The sequence below is a fragment of the Schistocerca piceifrons genome, chromosome 11 (assembly GCF_021461385.2).
Source record: "Schistocerca piceifrons isolate TAMUIC-IGC-003096 chromosome 11, iqSchPice1.1, whole genome shotgun sequence".
Taxonomy (NCBI): Eukaryota; Metazoa; Arthropoda; class Insecta; order Orthoptera; family Acrididae; genus Schistocerca; species Schistocerca piceifrons.
Window position 1 is genome coordinate 20,588,715 of NC_060148.1, and position 19,375 is coordinate 20,608,089.

General features: G+C 43.1%; 1 protein-coding gene across 2 annotated transcripts in view; it reads right to left on the reverse strand.

Annotated features, from left to right (window-relative positions):
• The window catches only part of LOC124720355 (ankyrin repeat and death domain-containing protein 1A-like), a 38,847-nt gene extending 19,895 nt beyond the window's left edge, over positions 1–18,952 (reverse strand). Inside the window, exons 1-3 of one of the 2 annotated variants that reach the window (XM_047245682.1) lie at positions 18,890–18,952; positions 952–1,121; positions 777–824 (exon numbers count right to left, since the gene is read on the reverse strand). In XM_047245682.1, coding sequence (XP_047101638.1) covers positions 777–824; positions 952–1,039 — 136 coding nt within the window. In that variant the 5' untranslated portion in view covers positions 1,040–1,121; positions 18,890–18,952. Of the gene's footprint in view, positions 1–776; positions 825–951; positions 1,122–15,021; positions 15,138–18,889 lie in introns of those variants that run through there. The other variant, XM_047245683.1, reaches the window with a different exon arrangement.
• Positions 18,953–19,375: the final 423 nt, after the last annotated feature.

The window sequence follows — 19,375 nt, forward strand, 5'->3', positions numbered from 1 at the left end:
TTCAGTGGCGGATACATATGTGGGGCGCGCCCCTCCCCCCTTCCCTCCTCCACCCCACCCTTGTGGGGCAAGTTAGCCCACAAACAATTCGTTCGTTTCTTCCCTTAGTCGACTCAACTGAATCGAGTAGTTGTACTTTCCTGTGTAGCACTCGCGTCCGCATCATCGTATTTTATACGTTTCTGTCTGTCACATAGATAGCTAACATATACCTACGAGAAAAGTCGCGGCCATTCTAGTGATCTCGATACATTATTCTATCTGGCATTTGTTGGGGAAAAATCGTAAACATTCTAATGTTTTCTTGTACAGAGAACTTTCAGTGCGTAGCGTTATAGATACGGACTATTCGCCGAGTAGGAAGCTAGTTTACATTCAGAAGCAGAAGTATTAAGACTGAAGAATCAATAAGTAAAAAGTCCTGATTGTAGCAAGTGCAAGTGTGAAGATTAGTCAAGAGTAAGAGTGGTCAGTTGATTGTGAAGTATTAATAACAGTAATTCGCAGTAGTTTCTCAGTAAAAGTATTGCTACGAGACTGGTAACAATATGTTTACTAATAAATAAGTAAAGGTAGCTCAAGATATCTTTAGCGCTCCCTGCTTGAGGTTTTTCTGTATCCGCCACCGTACAGATTTCGTTCATGATAGTGCCATGACTGTCACTCAAAACAGTTATTAAATCACGAAATAAATCTACCACAATATGATTAGTTACCACCAAATGCATTACTTGAAACAAGAAATGTGTTTGGAAATTACGCGAAAAAATACATACCTGTACTACTGGTTCTTAAATGATTGACTGTGACTGCCGAATCAAATCCTGAAAAAGAAATTCATATAAATTTCACTGCATAAATTTGGCACGTATTTCAGTACTTATTATAAATTTACTATTCACTATCACACCCAAAATTATAACAGGCAGCTGAAATAAGAAAAATCTTTACCTGTAATGACATCTGTATCATTGTAGTCAGAAGCTATGACCACTGCCACAAAAATGCAGGTGAACCAGCAAATGCTTCTGTAGAACATAATGCAAGGTCAAATGTGTTGGGCCAAGTAAAGAACTTTTGCTTCAAAATATCTTCAGAAAAATTGCACGCTGATCAACAACCTGTAATTTTATCAATAAATGTATATACAAATCTCATTTTCTTTCACCAAGGTCTACAGGAGATCAATTAGTGTAAATCTATGCTTAAGTATAATTTCGACTACATAATTCACAAGAATGGGATTTTCACTCTGCAGCGGAGTGTGCGCTGATATGAAACTTCCTGGCAGATTAAAACTGTGTGCGAGACCGAGACTCGAACTCGGGACCTTTGCCTTTCTCAGGCAAGTGCTCTACCAACTGAGCTACCCAAGTACGACTCAGGACCGGTCCTCACAGCTTCATTTCTGCCAGTACCTCGTCTCCCACCTTCCAAACTTCCCAGAAGCTCTTTTCCCGAGTTCGAGTCTCGGGTCCGCCGCTCGTGGTCTCGCGGTAGCGTTCTCGCTTCCCGAGCACGGGGTCCCGGGTTCGATTCCCGGCGGGGTCAGGGATTTTCACCTGCCTCGAGATGACTGGGTGTTTGTGTTGTCCTCATCATTTCATCATCATCCAGGAAAGTGGCGAAATTGGACTGAGCAAAGATTGGGTAATTGTACGGGCGCTGATAACCACGCAGTTGAGCGCCCCACAAACAAAACATCATCATCATCATCATCATCGAGTCTCGGTCTGGCACACAGTTTTAATCTTTCAAGAAGTTTCACGTAATTTACAAGTCTGAGATCACTTCATTTAACGCAATATCTATACTGGCTGATTTCCAAAATCGTTTCCTAAATTTTTAATTTCATTTACATCGTATTAATTGTGTGAAAGTGCTTTCCAAACTGTGTATGGTGTTTTGTCACACCCAAATCATTTGTATTGATATCGGTATCAAGTTCGCTTTTTCGAATGTAGCTGTATTATATAACATTAGGAGCTCATGAAATGGAAATTTGTGGTGAGCTCTATGGGACCAAACTGCGGAGGTCATCGGTCCCTAAGCTTACACACTACTTAACCCTTTGTTGCCTGACGGTACTTAAAAGTACCAGTAAGTTTTGACTCTCATTATTTTCTCGTGGTGCAGTTTCGTGATCTGAAAGCCTGTCGGTACGTAACAGTAACTCTGCTCTACTGTTTCATAGATGTTATTGTGCAATACATAGACCTCTCTGGCGGTCAGAGCTTGAAATTGCTTTTCGCGCGCTGCTGTGAAAACAGAAGATTGTATGTGCTTGTTTCCATGGTGTTGCCTGAATTTGTGTGAAATTTATTGAAACTTCCGTTGAGTTTTCCATTGTACGTACTTACCTTCTTTGTTTTTTTATAAGAGTTTGAAGCATTACGTTAGAAGTGAATGAGATAAAGTGGAAATTATAAGGCGGACTTATTTGTACCGTCAGGTTGTGCGAACACTTTATTGTAGCAACAATGCGTTACCTCTCACTAGTTGTTCTGTCCACTTTTTCTCACACAGAAATCCGTAAATACATTTGCCTGTGGAACAATTAGAACAAACAGGAAAGGTTTGCCAGGTAATTTACCTAAAATGTCTAAACCGTGGGGAATCAAATCACAGAGATTCATCGTTAGACCTAACAGTATTTCAATGAAGGGAAAATAAAGTAGTGTATTTTGCGTCAAACTTCCATGGCACTGAACAGAGCGTAGTGACAAGAAAACAGAAAGATGGAACTAGTGTGACTATACCATGACCAGTTATTGTATGTGATTACAATAAACACATGGGTGGTGTGAATCATGCAGACAGATTACGTTCAACTTATGGTCTTGACAGGCGACCGAAGAAATGGTGGCACCGTCTCTCCTGGGGAGCAATAGAAATTGCTTTTGCCAATGCTTACGTAATTTTCAGTGATCTACATGGGGCACTGCCACTGCTGGAATTCAGGCGTGCTGTGGCACTAGGGCTAATGAATGAACAGCAAGTGCCAAATCTCAAAAAGAGAAACTCTGGTAAAGATGAAATAACTCCCCCAAAGAGAAGGAAGGATAACTTTTCTGTTCCGAAGAATGTACGTCTTGGCAACTGAGAAAACCATTTTGTAGTGTTCAGTTGTAAAAGAGGACGATGCGAAATGTGTGCGAAAAATAAAATTCAGTTGACAGCACATTCACAATGTAGCACATGTAAAGTGTATTTGTGCTACAATGAGAAAAGAACTGTTACCTACAATTTCATGAGGTATCACTAACACTAAATATGTGATATGTATATAGTGTCATAAATGTATAGCTAAGTTACTATGTATTGTGAAGTTGCTCTAGAATAAACTTATGCGAAATTTAAAAAAAAAAAACATTCAAAAATATCATATTTCTGTTAATTAATTTTCTAATGTAAAAATATTTAATATTTATGTGGAATAAAGTACAAGTTATAAAAATTGGAGCACTTTTCTGCGCATATTGTGATTCTGTCCATGGAGTCTGACGGTACTTCTGAGTACCAGGAGAGAAAAAAGTTGTGGAAAATCAAATAAAATTTTAGAAAAAATCGAGGCCACAATAGCATAAATTCTGCAAAGAAAATGTTAAAAAGTAAATTTTTTCTTATGTCAGGAAACAAAAGGTTAATCTAACTTAAACTAACTTACGCTAAGGACAACACACGCACCCAAGGGAGGAGTCGAACCTCCGACGGGGCAAGCCGCTCGAACTGTGGCAAGACGCCCTGGACCGCACGGCAAACCTCCCGCGGCAGGAGCTGATGTTTCACGAAAAGTGAGACAGGGGTGAGTGTGTGTCTCGGCCATAGCAACAGCATTAGCCAGCTAAACGAGCCTCAGGCAGATAAGGGCAGCCTTGTAGGCACTTCCCAGATTGGCGGTGTGGGAAGCTGTGGCCTTAGCGGTATAAGGCGGCTACTGACGGCTGAGTCGAATGGTTCAAATGGCTCTGAGCGCTATGGGAATTAACATCTGAGGTCGTCAGTCCCCTAGAACGTAGAACCACTTAAACCTAACTAACCTAAGGACGTCACACACATCCATGTCCGAGGCAGGACTCGAACCTGTGACCGTAGCGGTCGCGCGGTTCCAGACTGAAGCGCCTAGAAACGCTCGGCCACAACGGCCGGCTCCGGTGAGTCAAATACAGCTGTTGCTATTTCGTAAAAAGATACAGTGAGAGCGAAGATACTACACAAATTGTGGCGATGAGAGGAGCTAATTGCTAAGTAGTTCGTAATTTTATAATAATTTTGCAACTGTTACAAATGTTTGTAATTGTGAATACTGTGACTGGCAATTGAAAATTAATGAATGACAAACATATGAGGTACAAAATGCGAGTCAGATATGTCAATAAACGCGGCAGAAGTTGCATATCATTTATTTTTGATGTTCTAAAATTTTCAGCCAATCTTATAACATTATTTATTACTCTCATTTTGCCACAAGCACACGTAATACGAAGATAGCATCAGTTACCCACGTCCACCCCTAATTATTCCAGGTCATCAAGTGACAATTATAATTATTAGTTTACTGGTTATGTAAATGACCAATTGTAAAAATGCAAAATAAAAAATTAATGGGGTACATACGCAAAATATAGAAGTACAAGAAAACAGAGGGTGGACTAATACTCTTCTATCCTGGCCACATATGCCTGTATAAGTGTGCATAGCATACATTTGAGTGCGCATCAAAGTTACTGTGAGTATGATTTACATTTTTTTTATATCTTGTGTAATAATATGTCTTTTGTAACTTGGGATACCACAGAATGGCAATAATGAATATAGGGTGTTCGGAAACTCCCGTTCCAATGTTCTACAACTTGTAGAGGGGAGTGAGTAACATGTTGAGAAGGAACTCAGGTCCAGAAACGCACCGTTACTGTGCCACGAAACATGTTTCGTAGGTAGGTGTGCGACAGGTCAGCCATGTGCAAAGTGGCTGATGTCATTTGACGTATGTCCTATCTCTCTGACCTAGTTCGAGCCACATTCACGAGTCTATTACAGCAATATGGTTGAGTGACGTTTGCATAATATACAGGTGTGATCCTCCTGGATGGCGAAGGAGATACTCGTCGCCTTTGTCAAGATCGTTCTCCAGAACGTCCGGACCCATCGCATACCCTTTTCGCCACAATCACGCAACGGCTTTGAGAAAGAGTACCTTAACCGTCAGACATAGGGGATATAAAAACGAAAAAGCTGGCATACTATGCTTACTTTCATTCCATAATGTCATATGGGACTATTTTTTGGGGTAATTCATCAAGCCAAGCTAAATTTTTCCGGGCACAAAAACGTGCAGTAAGAGTTATATGTGGTGTGAACTCAAGAACATCCTGCAGAAGCCTGTTTAGGGAACTAGGGATACTAACTACAGCTTCCCAATATATTTATTCCTTAATGAAATTTGTCATTAAAAATATATCACTTTTTCAAACCAACAGCTCAATTCATGGAATCAATACTAGAAATAAGAATAATCTTCACAAGGATTTAAAGTCACTTAGTCTTGTACAAAAAGGTGTGCATTATTCAGGAACACACATTTTCAATAACTTGCCAGCAGCCATAAAAAGCTTAACAACCAATGAAATTCAGTTTAAGAGAAGCCTAAAGGATTTGTTGGTGGCCAACTCCTTCTACACCATTGATGAATTTCTTAGTAAAACCAACTGATTTGTATATAAGTACAACATAACTTCTGCACAATTTCAGTGCAGTAATGTGTTCACTGAAAATTTGTGTGTGTGTGTGTGTGTGTGTGTGTAAGTGTAATCTAACTTCTGCACCATTTCAGTGCAGTAATGTGTTTATTGTAAATAAGTATTCCAGTAGTTGTATTACATGTTTATTACCTTATAAATAAATAAAAAACCTTTTTATTTTAAATCCAGTGCATTAGTATTTGTAAAATGACTCTTAGTGTTCATTAAAAAATGACGATCATTCCACTTGGGACCTGTGGAATGGTACATTAGCTTATTTGTTTTAGTTGTAAATATTTGCCATGTATTGTTGTTTTTCTGACATGTTCCACATCCTGGAGGACCTCCTCACTACGGATCAATTGGAATGAAAGTAAATCTAATCTAATCTAAGCAAGCGTGACTGTTGTGCTCGACGGCCGGAGTGGCCGAGCGGTTCTAGGCGCTACAGTCTGGAGCCGCACGACCGCTACGGTCGCGGGTTCGAATCCTGCCTCGGGCATGGATGTTTGTGATGTCCTTAGGTTAGTTAGGTTTAAGTAGTTCTAGTGGACTGATGACCACAGAAGTTAAGTCTCATAGTGCTCAGAGCCATTTGAACCATTTTGAACCATTTGTTGTGCTCGAAGGAGGCTCTGCACGCACTAACTGGAAGAGGCGGTACTGCATCACCTCGAGGCGAACGCGTCAGCAAGCACACGAGCAACGTCTTTGGCTGTTAATGAGTAGAATTGTAAAACAAAGGGTCTCACTTAATCAGTCACTTGTAAAAGTGGTCGTGTTGCTAACATGTTTTCAGATGCTTGTAGAGGGAGAGCATTTCACCCGACAATCCTTAGAGCTTTGTAACGGGAATTTCCGGGCACCTTGTGTAAGATTGTTTTAATGTAATGTGTAGCTCTGAGGGGCGCGCCTCCATAGCTGAGAGTCGACATAGCGGTATTTCATGCGAACGATGTGTGTCCGATTCCCGGTAGTGCCAGGATTTTTTCTCGGTAAGGGAACAGGTACATGGTGGACTGAGCCTCGTGAGGCCGATGATGAGCTGCTTGACTGAGAGGAGGAGAAATTTTGTAGAGGTAATAAAACGTCAGGGAGAAGAAATGAAAACTCTGAGGTTTGCCGATGACATTGTAATTATGTCAGAGACAACAAAAGACTTGGGTGACCAGTTGAACTGGATGTACACTCCCCAGAAAACAGATTGTAAGATGAACTACACCAAAATTAGAACAGTGCTATTGGAATGCAGTCGAATTAAACCGAACTGTTCTTAGAGAATGAGATTAGGAAATGAAACACTAAAATTTTATTGTTTGGACAGCAAAATTACTGTTTACTGCGTAGGTAGAAACATATAAAAGGCAGGTTCGGCATAGCAAGAAATGGATTTCTGAAAAAAAAAAAAAATTTGTTAACATCGAACATGAATTTAAGTGTTACGATTTTTTTTTTTCATGATATATTGAGAGTATCATAACACAAAAGTGAAACGTGGGCGACAAGCAGTTCAGATAAGAAGATAATAAAACCTCGGGATATGTGGTGTTGCACAAGAACGTTGAAGATTAGACAGACAGGTTGATAACTAATGAGGAGGTATTCAATCTAATTGGAGAAAATTGGAAATTTATGGCAGGTCTTGACTAAATCAAGAGGACGGTTCAGAGGGCATATCCTGAGACATCGAGCAGTCGTCAGTTTGGTAATGGAGGGAAATGTCGCGTGTAAAATTTGTAGATGCAGATGAACACTTGAATACTGTTAGCAGGATGAAATGGATGTAGGTGGCAGTCGGCATAGAGAGAGGATGAGAGGTGCATAGGACAGACCACCATGGAGAGCTGTATCACACCAACATTTGGACCAAAGGCAACAACAACAACAACAACAAGAAGAAAACACGCTGCTGGTGCAGGATGCGTCAATAGTTGCACAACACAGTATGGTTACATGTTCTGGCCTTAGAGTTAAATATCAGTACTGACTTGTTACCTCGCTCCGTATATATTGAAATAAACGATATCGGAATTGAAAAACAGCTGCTATCACTTAGTAGCGGAAAAGCATCCGGACCAGACGAGATACCCTTAAGATTCTACAGTGATTATGCTAAAGAACTTGCCCCCTTTCTATCAGCAATTTATCGTAGATCGCTGGAAGAACGTAAAGTACCTAGCGACTGGAAGAAAGCGCAGGTCGTTCCCATTTTCAAGAAGGGTCATAAATCAGATGCGAATAATTATAGGCCTATTTCGCTTACGTCAATCTGTTGTAGAATAATGGAACATGTTTTGTGTTCTCGTATTATGACGTTCTTAGATAATACAAATCTCCTTCATCATAACCAACATGGATTCCGCAAACAGAGATCATGTGAAACTCAGCTCGCCCTATTTGCCCAAGAAATTCACAGTGCCGTAGACACTGGCGAGCAGATTGATGCCGTATTCCTGGACTTCAGGAAGGCATTTGATACGGTTCCGCACCTACGTTTAGTGAAAAAAATACGAGCTTACGGAATATCGGACCAGGTTTGTGATTGGATTCAGGATTTCCTAGAAGAAAGAACACAACATGTCATTCTTAACGGTTCAAAATCTGCAGATGTAGAGGTAATTTCGGGAGTACCGCAAGGAAGCGTGATAGGACCTTTATTGTTTACAATATACATAAATGACTTAGTTGACAACATCGGTAGCTCCGTGAGGCTATTTGCAGATGACACGGTTGTCTACAAGAAAGTAGCAACATCAGAAGACTCGTACGTACTCCAGGAAGACCTGCAGAGGATTAATGCATGGTGCGACAGCTGGCAGCTTTCCCTAAACGTAGATAAATGTAATATAATGCGCATACATAGGGGCAGAAATCCATTCCAGTACGATTATGCCACAGGTGGTAAATCATTGGAAGCGGTAACGACCGTAAAATACTTAGGAGTTACTATCCGGAGCGATCTGAAGTGGAATGATCACATAAAACAAATAGTGGGAAAAGCAGGCGCCAGGTTGAGATTCATAGGAAGAATTCTAAGAAAATGTGACTCATCGACGAAAGAAGTAGCTTACAAAACGCTTGTTCGTCCGATTCTTGAGTATTGCTCATCAGTATGGGACCCTTACCAGGTTGGATTAATAGAAGAGATAGACATGATCCAGCGAAAAGCAGCGCGATTCGTCATGGGGACATTTAGTCAGCGCGAGAGCGTTACGGAGATGCTGAACAAGCTCCAGTGGTGGACACTTCAAGAAAGGCGTTACGCAATACGGAGAGGTTTATTATCGAAATTACGAGAGAGCACATTCCGGGAAGAGATGGGCAACATATTACTACCGCCCACATATATCTCGCGTAATGATCACAACGAAAAGATCCGAGAAATTAGAGCAAATACGGAGACTTACAAGCAGTCGTTCTTCCCACGCACAATTCGTGAATTGAACAGCGAAGGGGGGATCAGATAGTGGTACAATAAGTACCCTCCGCCACACACATTAAGGTGGCTCGCGGAGTATAGATGTAGATGTAGATGTAGATGTTCTTCACTGTACATTCCCTGACAGACTTTATTCTTACGTGCCTGAGTTTTTCAACACCGAATATTTTACTTGATTTTCAATTTATTGATTTCCTATGCATCTAAATAATGGACAGATTTATTTTTACCTTCCTCTGTCTGTAAATAGCGTATGTTTACGAACAACGATATGTAAAGGAAGAGATAAGCAATGTACATTCAGTACCACCTGTTTCGTCCCGCCCCCGGTAGCTCAGTGGATGCCGGCACGGTAACTCAGCGTGTTCGGTCAGAGAGCCAGTTGGCCTCTGTAATAGAAAACTGAGTCGACGGGTCAAACGCCGAACTTGAACAGGATGTCCTGCGACGTCCGCAACGACCAAACACACCGATCAGTAACGAAAAAAAAAAAAAAAATGGTCAGCGCAACAGAATGTCAGTCCTAAGGGACCGGGTTCGATTCCCGGGTGGGTCGGAGATTTTTCTCAGCTCAGGGACTGGGTGTTGTGTTGTCCTAATCATCATCATTTCATCTCCATCGACGCACAAGTCGCCGAAGTGGCGTCAAATCGAAAAACTTGCACCTGTGCAAACGGTCTACCCAACGGGAGGCCCTAGTCACACGACCACCAATTTCGCTGCTTGCTGTGTTTTGAAAAGTCTATGATATAGTGGTTGTAACAGGACACTACCACATTTAGCAGAGAAAAACCTGTTAATTGCCACAAGTTTGATTTTCCTAAAGACTTTTTCTCAGAGAACGCACCGAGAGAGGTGGCGCAGTGGCTAGCACACTGGACTCGCATTCGGGAGGACGACGGTTCAATCCCGCGTCCGGCCATCCTGATTTAGGTTTTCCGTGATTTCCCTAAATCGCTCCAGGCAAATGCCGGGATGGTTCCTCTGAAAGGGCACGGCCGACTTCCTTCCCTAATCCGATGAGACCGATGACCTCGCTGTTTGGTCTCTTCCCCCAAAAGCAATCCAATCCAATCAGAGAACGCAATACAAGACCGCACAAATTACGTTATCGCGGAGCTACGGAACATAAATTTGTCATTATATTTTGTGACCTTTTTACTTTGCGGACGACAAAATTCCACTTGGTACACACTGACTTGTAGCGTTAATGGCACCCTTCTCCCATAGATGGACTCCTACTTTCAGAACGGAACTCATAGTGTGTCACGGGCAAGGAGCACACCTCACAGTGGGTGGAACATGACATGCGAGGTCCCACACAGAGATCAGTACTGGCAGAACTGTTGTTGGTAACTTACATAAATCCTGACATCGGAAAGCTCTCGGTGCCTCAGCATTACTTCCAACACCGTAACTGCAATTCCATACCTGTACCTCGGCTCCTTCCCCACAACTTTTTGAATCTGCCTGTGTAACGTAATAAATTCAACGGCCGATTTTGCTCCTTATCTAGCTTGCTTTAACGCTTACAGCACGGTGCCCGTACGCCATACGGGCGCACCCTGTCTTATTTGGCTCCGTAAGCGCGTTTGGCGCGTCTCCGAAGCAGTTTCGTCAACTAATGTGGAGGTATTTCATTCTTCTTCCGCAAGAGGCAAGCACTTACCGGCTATCTCATCCTGGGAGCGGCTGCGAGCACTGCAAAGACGAAGTTACCTGCAGTTCATTCACAGGTGTTTACGATCGTGAAAATATCGCGCAGCGGGTTGACGGAGGCAGAGATCTTTGATATTCTTTATGGAGATGCAAGATCTGAAATTGACCATTCTGACAAAGAGGATTCGTACTCTCCAGACGAAAGTACAAGTGATGATTCACGTACGTACAGGGTTATTACAAATGATTGAAGCGATTTCACAGCTCTACAATAACTTTATTATTTGAGATATTTTCACAATGCTTTGCACACACATACAAAAACTCAAAAAGTTTTTTTAGGCATTCACAAATGTTCGATATGTGCCCCTTTTGTGATTCGGCAGACATCAAGCCGATAATCAAGTTCCTCCCACACTCGACGCAGCATGTCCCCATCAATGAGTTCGGAAGCATCGTTGATGCGAGCTCGCAGTTCTGGCACGTTTCTTGGTAGAGGAGGTTTAAACACTGAATCTTTCACATAACCCCACAGAAAGGAATCGCATGGGGTTAAGTCGGGAGAGCGTGGAGGCCGTGACATGAATTGCTGATCGTGATCTCCACCACGACCGATCCATCGGTTTTCCAATCTCCTGTTTAAGAAATGCCGAACATCACGATGGAAGTGCGGTGGAGCACCATCCTGTTGAAAGATGAAGTCGGCGCTGTCGGTCTCCAGTTGTGGCATGAGCCAATTTTCCAGCATGTCCAGATACACGTGTCCTGTAACGTTTTTTTCGCAGAAGAAAAAGGGGCCGTAAACTTTAAACCGTGAGATTGCACAAAACACGTTAACTTTTGGTGAATTGCGAATTTGCTGCACGAATGCGTGAGGATTCTCTACCGCCCAGATTCGCACATTGTGTCTGTTCACTTCACCATTAAGAAAAAATGTTGCTTCATCACTGAAAACAAGTTTCGCACTGAACGCATCCTCTTCCATGAGCTGTTGCAACCGCGCCGAAAATTCAAAGCGTTTGACTTTGTCATCGGGTGTCAGGGCTTGTAGCAATTGTAAACGGTAAGGCTTCTGCTTTAGCCTTTTCCGTAAGATTTTCCAAACCGTCGGCTGTGGTACGTTTAGCTCCCTGCTCGCTTTATTCGTCGACTTCCGCGGGCTACGCGTGAAACTTGTCCGTACGCGTTCAACCGTTTCTTCGCTCACTGCAGGCCGATCCGTTGATTTCCCCTTACAGAGGCATCCAGAAGCCTTAAACTGCGCATACTATCGTCGAATGGAGTTAGCAGTTGGTGGATCTTTGTTGAACTTCGTCCTCAAGTGTCGTTGCACTGTTATGACTGACTGATGTGAGTGCATTTCAAGCACGACATACGCTTTCTCGGCTCTTGTCGCCATTTTGTCTCACTGCGCTCTCGAGCGCTCTGGCGGCAGAAACCTGAAGTGCGGCTTCCTCCGAACAAAACTTTATGAGTTTTTCTACGTATGTGTAGTGTGTCGTAACCATATGTCAATGAATGGAGCTACAGTGAATTTATGAAATCGCTTCAATCATTTGTAGTAGCCCTGTATATGTCTCAATTGTTCATAAAGTGAAGAGTTCATTACCGCATTTTGTACTGTGAGTAATGTTCATTACTTCACTCGCATTTAGTACCTTTTAGTACCAATCTTAGCATTATATTTTTTCTGTGCAGACAGTGGTACAGACCATCAGCCACCATCTGCGGCACCTGGTCGTGTGTGGCTCACTGAGCACAAAGAGCAGGATTGGCCGGAACCAGACGATCAGCCAGCACTGCCGGATTTCCAGGAAGTGGTCGGCGTAGCATCGCATTTTTCAGATGCCGCTGAGGAGCTTCGATATTTTAGTTATTTCTTTGGTGACGACCTTATTCCGCTCATCAAAAGTGAAACGAATCTGTACGCTGGTAACGTTAATACGACAATGAAACGCAAAGGCAGCCTGAAAATAAACTCTGTTTGGAATAAGTGGTCTGCAGTAAAATTGCAAGAGATTTACTGGTCTCTCAGTGTTATTTTGCATATGTGCGTCGTAAAATTGCCCGAAAATCAGTGATTATTGGTCAACAGACCTGTTTCCGTAGGCAGGATTTGCGAGTAAATTGTTGAGTCGCGATCGATTTTGCGCTACGTTGTCAATGTTACACTTGAATGACAGTGCTACGTTCATTAGAAGAGGCGAAGAAAAGCACGATCCACTTCACAAAGTGAGGCCTTTGTTTGATTTCTGTGGTGTCACTGCCAGACACCACACTTGCTAGGTGGTAGCCTTTAAATCGGCCGCGGTCCGTTAGTATACGTCGGACCCGCGTGTCGCCACTATCAGTGATTGCAGACCGAGCGCCGCCACACGGCAGGTCTAGAGAGACTTCCTAGCACTCGCCCCAGTTGTACAGCCGACTTTGCTAGCGATGGTTCACTGACAAAATACGCTCTCATTTGCCGAGACGATGGTTAGCATAGCCTTCAGCTACGTCATTTGCTACGACCTAGCAAGGTGCCATTATCATTTGCTATTTATCTTGTGATGCATGTACCGTCAGACTGATGTTCACTAATTATAGATTAAAGTTAAGTATTCCAGAAGCTACGTACTCTTTTCGCTGCTATAAAGACCTTGTCCTGTTCCAGACCTCACGCCATCCTGCGTGAGCTTAAACGCGTGCCCTTTGGCCTCCCGTCCTATTGGATTGGCTGTCTTGCCAGTCCACAAAAATTTCTTTGTGAATAAAAGCAAAATTACTTTTCGTCCAGGCATGAATCTGACAATGGATGAGGCAATGTGTCCCTTTCGTAGTAGAACAAGCTTCAGAGTATACATGAAAAACAAACCCAATAAATATGGAATAAAAATGTATGCTCTCTGCGATTCATCAACTGGTTGTCTTGCTAAACTGTGATGTATATACGGGTTCTGCAGGCAATGTTGACAATAGTATCCAGGGTCTTGTAAAAACGTTGTGTTCACAGTACTTTGGCAAATGACATAGCATTTATATGGATAGGTACTACACCAGTCCATCTCCTTTGGACATGTTGTGGGAAAATAAAGCTCTTGGAGTGGGAACTGTAATGAAAAACAGGAAAGGTTTGCGACGAATATTCAGAACACTAAAACTAAAAAAAAAAGATAGTTTTTCAAAGGAAACACCATCTCTTGGAAGTGAAGTGGAAGTCAAAACGAGATGTTTTTTTTGTTTTCTTTCCACACAGCATAAGTTTACCAGCAGTAGCATTCAAGTGAGGGCCAAAGGTGGAATAACAGAAATTGTAAAGCCAGACGTAATTATTGACTACAATAAGAATAAAGCTGGGGTTGACAGAGCAGATCAGTTCTCCAGCTGTTATCCGTTTGCCCGAAAAACTGTTTTTCCACTTGTTTATCGTGTCAACTGTCAACAGTTTTATTTTATATAAAGAGAACACTAGGAAGAATGTATCCCTAGTAGGCTTTAATCACAGAGTGGGGAAGAAATTGTCTGAGAATGGCGGAAATATTTTTCAGCAACAAGCCGCTTCATCCTCACAAATTGAGAGGACATTTGCAAGGCACTTTCCAGAGAAGGTCCCACCCACTGCAAACAAGGTGAACACTACTAGGTACTGCAAAGTGTGTTCAGGCAGGGAGAAGAAAGAGACGGGCAAGCGCACCAGGAAGGAAAGTAGATGGTGGTGCAAAGACTGTGGCGTTCGCCTTTGCGTCCCACAGTGTTTCCAGGATTTTCACACGAAGGCTAACTACATCTGAACTATTAAAATACTCTAGTTTACAGGTACTTGCAGTTAGACAGTCCAGTGATATTTTGTTTTAAATTTAGATACAGTAATAATGGCACTACTCAAGAGAGTGATCATGTAAAAAGTTTTTTTATCCACGATATTTTTGTGTCTTTTCTTTTTAATTATAACATGCCTTCTTATTTTATATTGTAATATAAACTCACATTCATGTAAAGCTCTTACTTTTTCCTTTTAAATGATACAAGAACCATATTCCTATCATTTTTCTGTTCTTTGCAGTCTAATTTCAAACATCCATTAAATGTGCCAGTTCACTGCCAAGTGCCGGGTGTAAAGAGGGCAGTGTTGAAAGTGTTAGTAAAACATTGATAAAACGAGAGAACTTGAAGTTCTGTTAAACAGGGAATGCGACTTACGTGTTTCGCTAGTTTGGGGAAGGCTTCCAACGTGCCTCTAAAGTTTATATGGTCGTTTGCGTCCAACAAGCTTACGTCAAACGTGACATTCGTTTACACTCCGTATCAAAAACAACCTGTAACAATAATAAATATTGCTAGTAGACCCAAATCACAATTTAGGACTCACGAAGAGTAGGAAGAATCAGTTCGCAAAGAAGTGTGATATGGAAGTAGAAAGCTATGAAGAGGCAAGCTTCAATTTCTCTGAGACTATACGTATTGCGATAACGAATAGCACAGTAGGCAGTTCAGTTGAAGAGGGATGGACATTTATAAAAAAAAGGGTAATCACAGAAGCTGGATAGAACACGGTAGATAGAAGCCAACTGCGAAGAAACCGTGGGTAACAAAAGAAAGAGTTTAGTTGATCGATGAAAGAAGGAAATACAAAAACGTTCAGGGAAATTCAGGAATACGTAAATACAAGTCACTTAGGAATGAAATAAACAGAAAGTGAAGGAAGGTAAGGCGAAATGGCTTCATGAAAAATGTGAAGATATCGGAAAAAAAGGATTGTCGGAAGGACTAACTCAGAACATTATATAGTCAAAACAAACTTCGGTGAAATTAAAATCAACGATGGTAACATTAACAGACTAATGGGAATTCCACTGTTAAATGCAGACGAGAGAGCGGTTAGCCGGAAAGCTTATGTCGAACGCCTCTATGAGGCCAAAGGCTTGTCTGATAACGTGACAGAAGAAGAAACAAGAATAGACATAGAAGGGATAGCGCACCCAGTATCAGAATGAGAATTCAAAAGAAATTTGGAAGACTTAAGATCGAATAAGCGAGAAACGATACATACCACCAGGATTTCAAAGGCACTGGGGAAAGTGGCAACAAAACTAAAATTCACGTTGATGTTTATAATATCTGAATCTGGCGGTATACTATCTGACTTCCGGAAAAACATCTCCCACACAGCCGGCCGGGGTGGCCGAGCGGTTCTAGGCGCTACAGTCTGGAACCGAACAACCGCTACGGTCGCAGGTTCGAATCCTGCCTCGGGCACGGATGTGTGTGATGTTCTTAGGTTAGTTAGGTTTAAGTAGTTCTATGTTCTAGGGGACTGATGACCTCAGAAGTTAAGTCCCATAGTGCTCAGAGCCATTTGAACCATTTTCTCCCACACACTTCCGACAAGTGCGAGAATTAACAGGTCATGCATCAAAGTTGCTGACAAGAACAATGTACAGGAGGTTGGAAAAAATGATTGAGGATGTGTTAGGCGAAAATTAGTTAGGCTTTAGGAAAAGTAAAGCACCAGAGAGGCAGTTCTGACGTTGCAGTTGATAACCCAAGGAGGACTAAAGAAAAATCAAGACACGTTCATAGGATCTGTGGACATTGAGAAAGTGTTCAACAGTGTCAAATGGTGCAAGATGTTCGAAATTCTGGGGAAGATAGGGGTAAGGTATAGGGAGAGACGGGTAATATACAATACGTAGAAGAGCCAAGAGGGAACAATAAGAGTGAAAGACCAAGAACGCAGTGCTCGGACAAAAAACGATATGAGACAGGGATTTGGCCATTCGCCCCTAATGTTCAATGTATACATCGAAGAAGGAGCGACCGAGGGAATGAAAATTCAGTGTGAAAGGGTATCAATAACAAGAATCTCTGATGACGTTTCTGTCCTCAGTGAAAGAGAATTGAAGGATGCGCTGAACGGAATGAGCGATGTCATGAGTACAGAATAAGGAGTCAGAGTAAGGCGAGTAGCCGACCGAAGTGGCCGAGCGGTTCTGGGCGCTGCAGTCTGGAACCGCGCTACCGCTACGGTCGCAGGTTCGAATCCTGCCTCGGGCACGGATGTGTGTGATGTTCTTAGGTTAGTTAGGTTTAAGTAGTTCTACGTTCTAGGGGACTGATGACCTCAGAAGTTAAGTCCCATAGTGCTCAGAGCCATTTGAACCATTTTTTAAGTCGAGTAAACACTAAAAAATGTTCAAATGTGTGTGGATTGCGAAGGGACAAAACTGCTAAGGTCGTCGGTCCCTAGTCTTACACACTACTTAAACCAACTCAGACTAACTTACGCTAAGGACAACACACACACCTATGCCCGAGGGAGGACTCGAACCTCAGACGGAAGCAGCCGTACGAACTGTGGCAAGACGCCCATTCACCGCGCGGCAGAGTAGACACTAAGGTAATGAAATGTAGCAGAAATCAGAACAATGAGAAACTTAACAATAACCCATGACAGACTGAGCAAGGAGGACATAAGAAGAAGATTAGCACTGGTAACAAGAGCACTCCTGACCAAGAGAAGTGTACTAGCATCAAACATGGGCGTAAATCTGCGAACAAAACTTCTGAGAATATACGTTTGGAGCACAGTACTGTATGGTAGTGAAACATGGACTGTGGGAGAAAACTGGGAAAGAAGAGAATCGAAGCATTTCAGACATATGGATATTTGGGATACATGGAAAACGCCGGCCAGCCGGAGTGGCCGAGCGGTTCTAGGCGCTACAGTCTGGAACCGAGCAACCGCTATGGTCGCAGGTTCGAATCCTGCCTCGGGCATGGATGTGTGTGATGTCCTTAGGTTAGTTAGGTTTAAGTAGTTCTAAGTCTAGAGGACTGATGACCTTAGAAGTTAAGTGCCATAGTGCTCAGAGTCATTTGAACCATTTTGGGAAACACCAAGAAGAAGAAGAAGAAGGTGCAGGACGGTTGGACATTTGTTAAGACATCACGGAGTAACCTCAATGACGGAAATTGGAAAACATTTAGCAAATAATTGAGGATGTAGGTTACAAGTGCTACTCTGAGATGAAGAGTTTTGCTCAAGAGAGGAACTCATGGCGTGTTGTGGACTGGCAAGACAGCCAATCCACAATGACGGGTAGCCGAAAGGCACGCGTTTAAGCTCACGCAGGATGGAACAGGTCAGGGATATGAGACTAGCAAAAATAGTACGTATCTGTTGGAATACTTAACTTTAATCCATAATTGGTGAACATCGGTCTGACGGTACATGCATCACAAGATAAATAGCAAATAATAATGGCGCCTTGCTAGGTCGTAGCAAATGATGTAGCTGAAGGCTATGCTAACTATCGTCTCGGCAAATGAGAGCGTAATTTGTCAGTGAACCATCGCTAGAAAAGTCGGCTGTACAACTGGGGCGAGTGCTAGGAAATCTCTCTAGACCTGCCGTGTGGCGGCGCTCGGTCTGCAATCACTGATAGTGGCGACACGCGGGTCCGACGTATACTAACGGACCGCGGCCGATTTAAAGGCTACCACCTAGCAAGTGTGGTGTCTGGCGGTGACACCACATGGCGCATCGTGGCAAACCAGTCAGAAGACTAAGGGAAAAAAGAAACTGCGCTATTATTTGACTTATGATGTGAGAAAAAGTGATCTTGTTCAAATGGCTATAAGCACTATGGGACTTGACATCTGAGGTCATCAGTCCCCTAGACTTAGAGCTACTTGAACCTAACTGACCTAAGGACATCACACACACATCCATGCCCGAGGCAGGATTCGAACTTGCGACCATAGCAGCAACGCGGTTCCGGACTGAAGTGCCTAGAACCGCTCGGCCACAGCGGCCGGCAACAGTCATCCGCTAACTGCACAGCTAGCGTGAAGTGGTACAGGAATGCATCGGAAAAACTGTTGCGCTGCAGGTCCTGGAAAGAAGTTGAGAAAAAGTGGCGGTTCGCACTTCAGTTTTTCCCCGCGTTTCATGTGCAACGCTTTTATGAGTCAGTAAATGTGTAAACAACTGGCTGTCAAGTTGAGGCAAGCGATTTGCCTGCAACACCGCACGCTGATGAAAGAAATTCCGCACACAGAGACTTACCAAAGACGTCGCGCTCCGGTGCACACCGTACCAGTCTGTGCTGCGGCGGGTCGCGAATTCTGCCATTTATATCCTTTTATCCTTATCCTGGCCGCAGCTGGCTGTTACCTCCCACTCAGTCTCCCCTCCACCTCGGGTCTCCCACCCTCTCTCCCCCACCACAGTGCTTGCATACGTATGACGTCCTACGTATTTCTGCCTAACATCTCACACAGCAGATGCCAAGCCGGCGTGTGTGTGTGTGTGTGTGGGGCAGTGGCACTCAACACTGGGGTTATCGGCACTCGACGCGCACGTGACAGCCGCGGCGTTCAGGGTGACCCGCAAGGTAAAATTTTGCCAAGTAATCCGAACGAAAGGCAAAAATCTGTTGGCGAGTCGGATAGCCTATACTGTCACTCACTGGCATTCAAACGGAAGATGACACAGAGAGAAGGCCGAAATACTGAATTCGGCATTCGAAAGCTGTTTCACGGCGGGAGATCG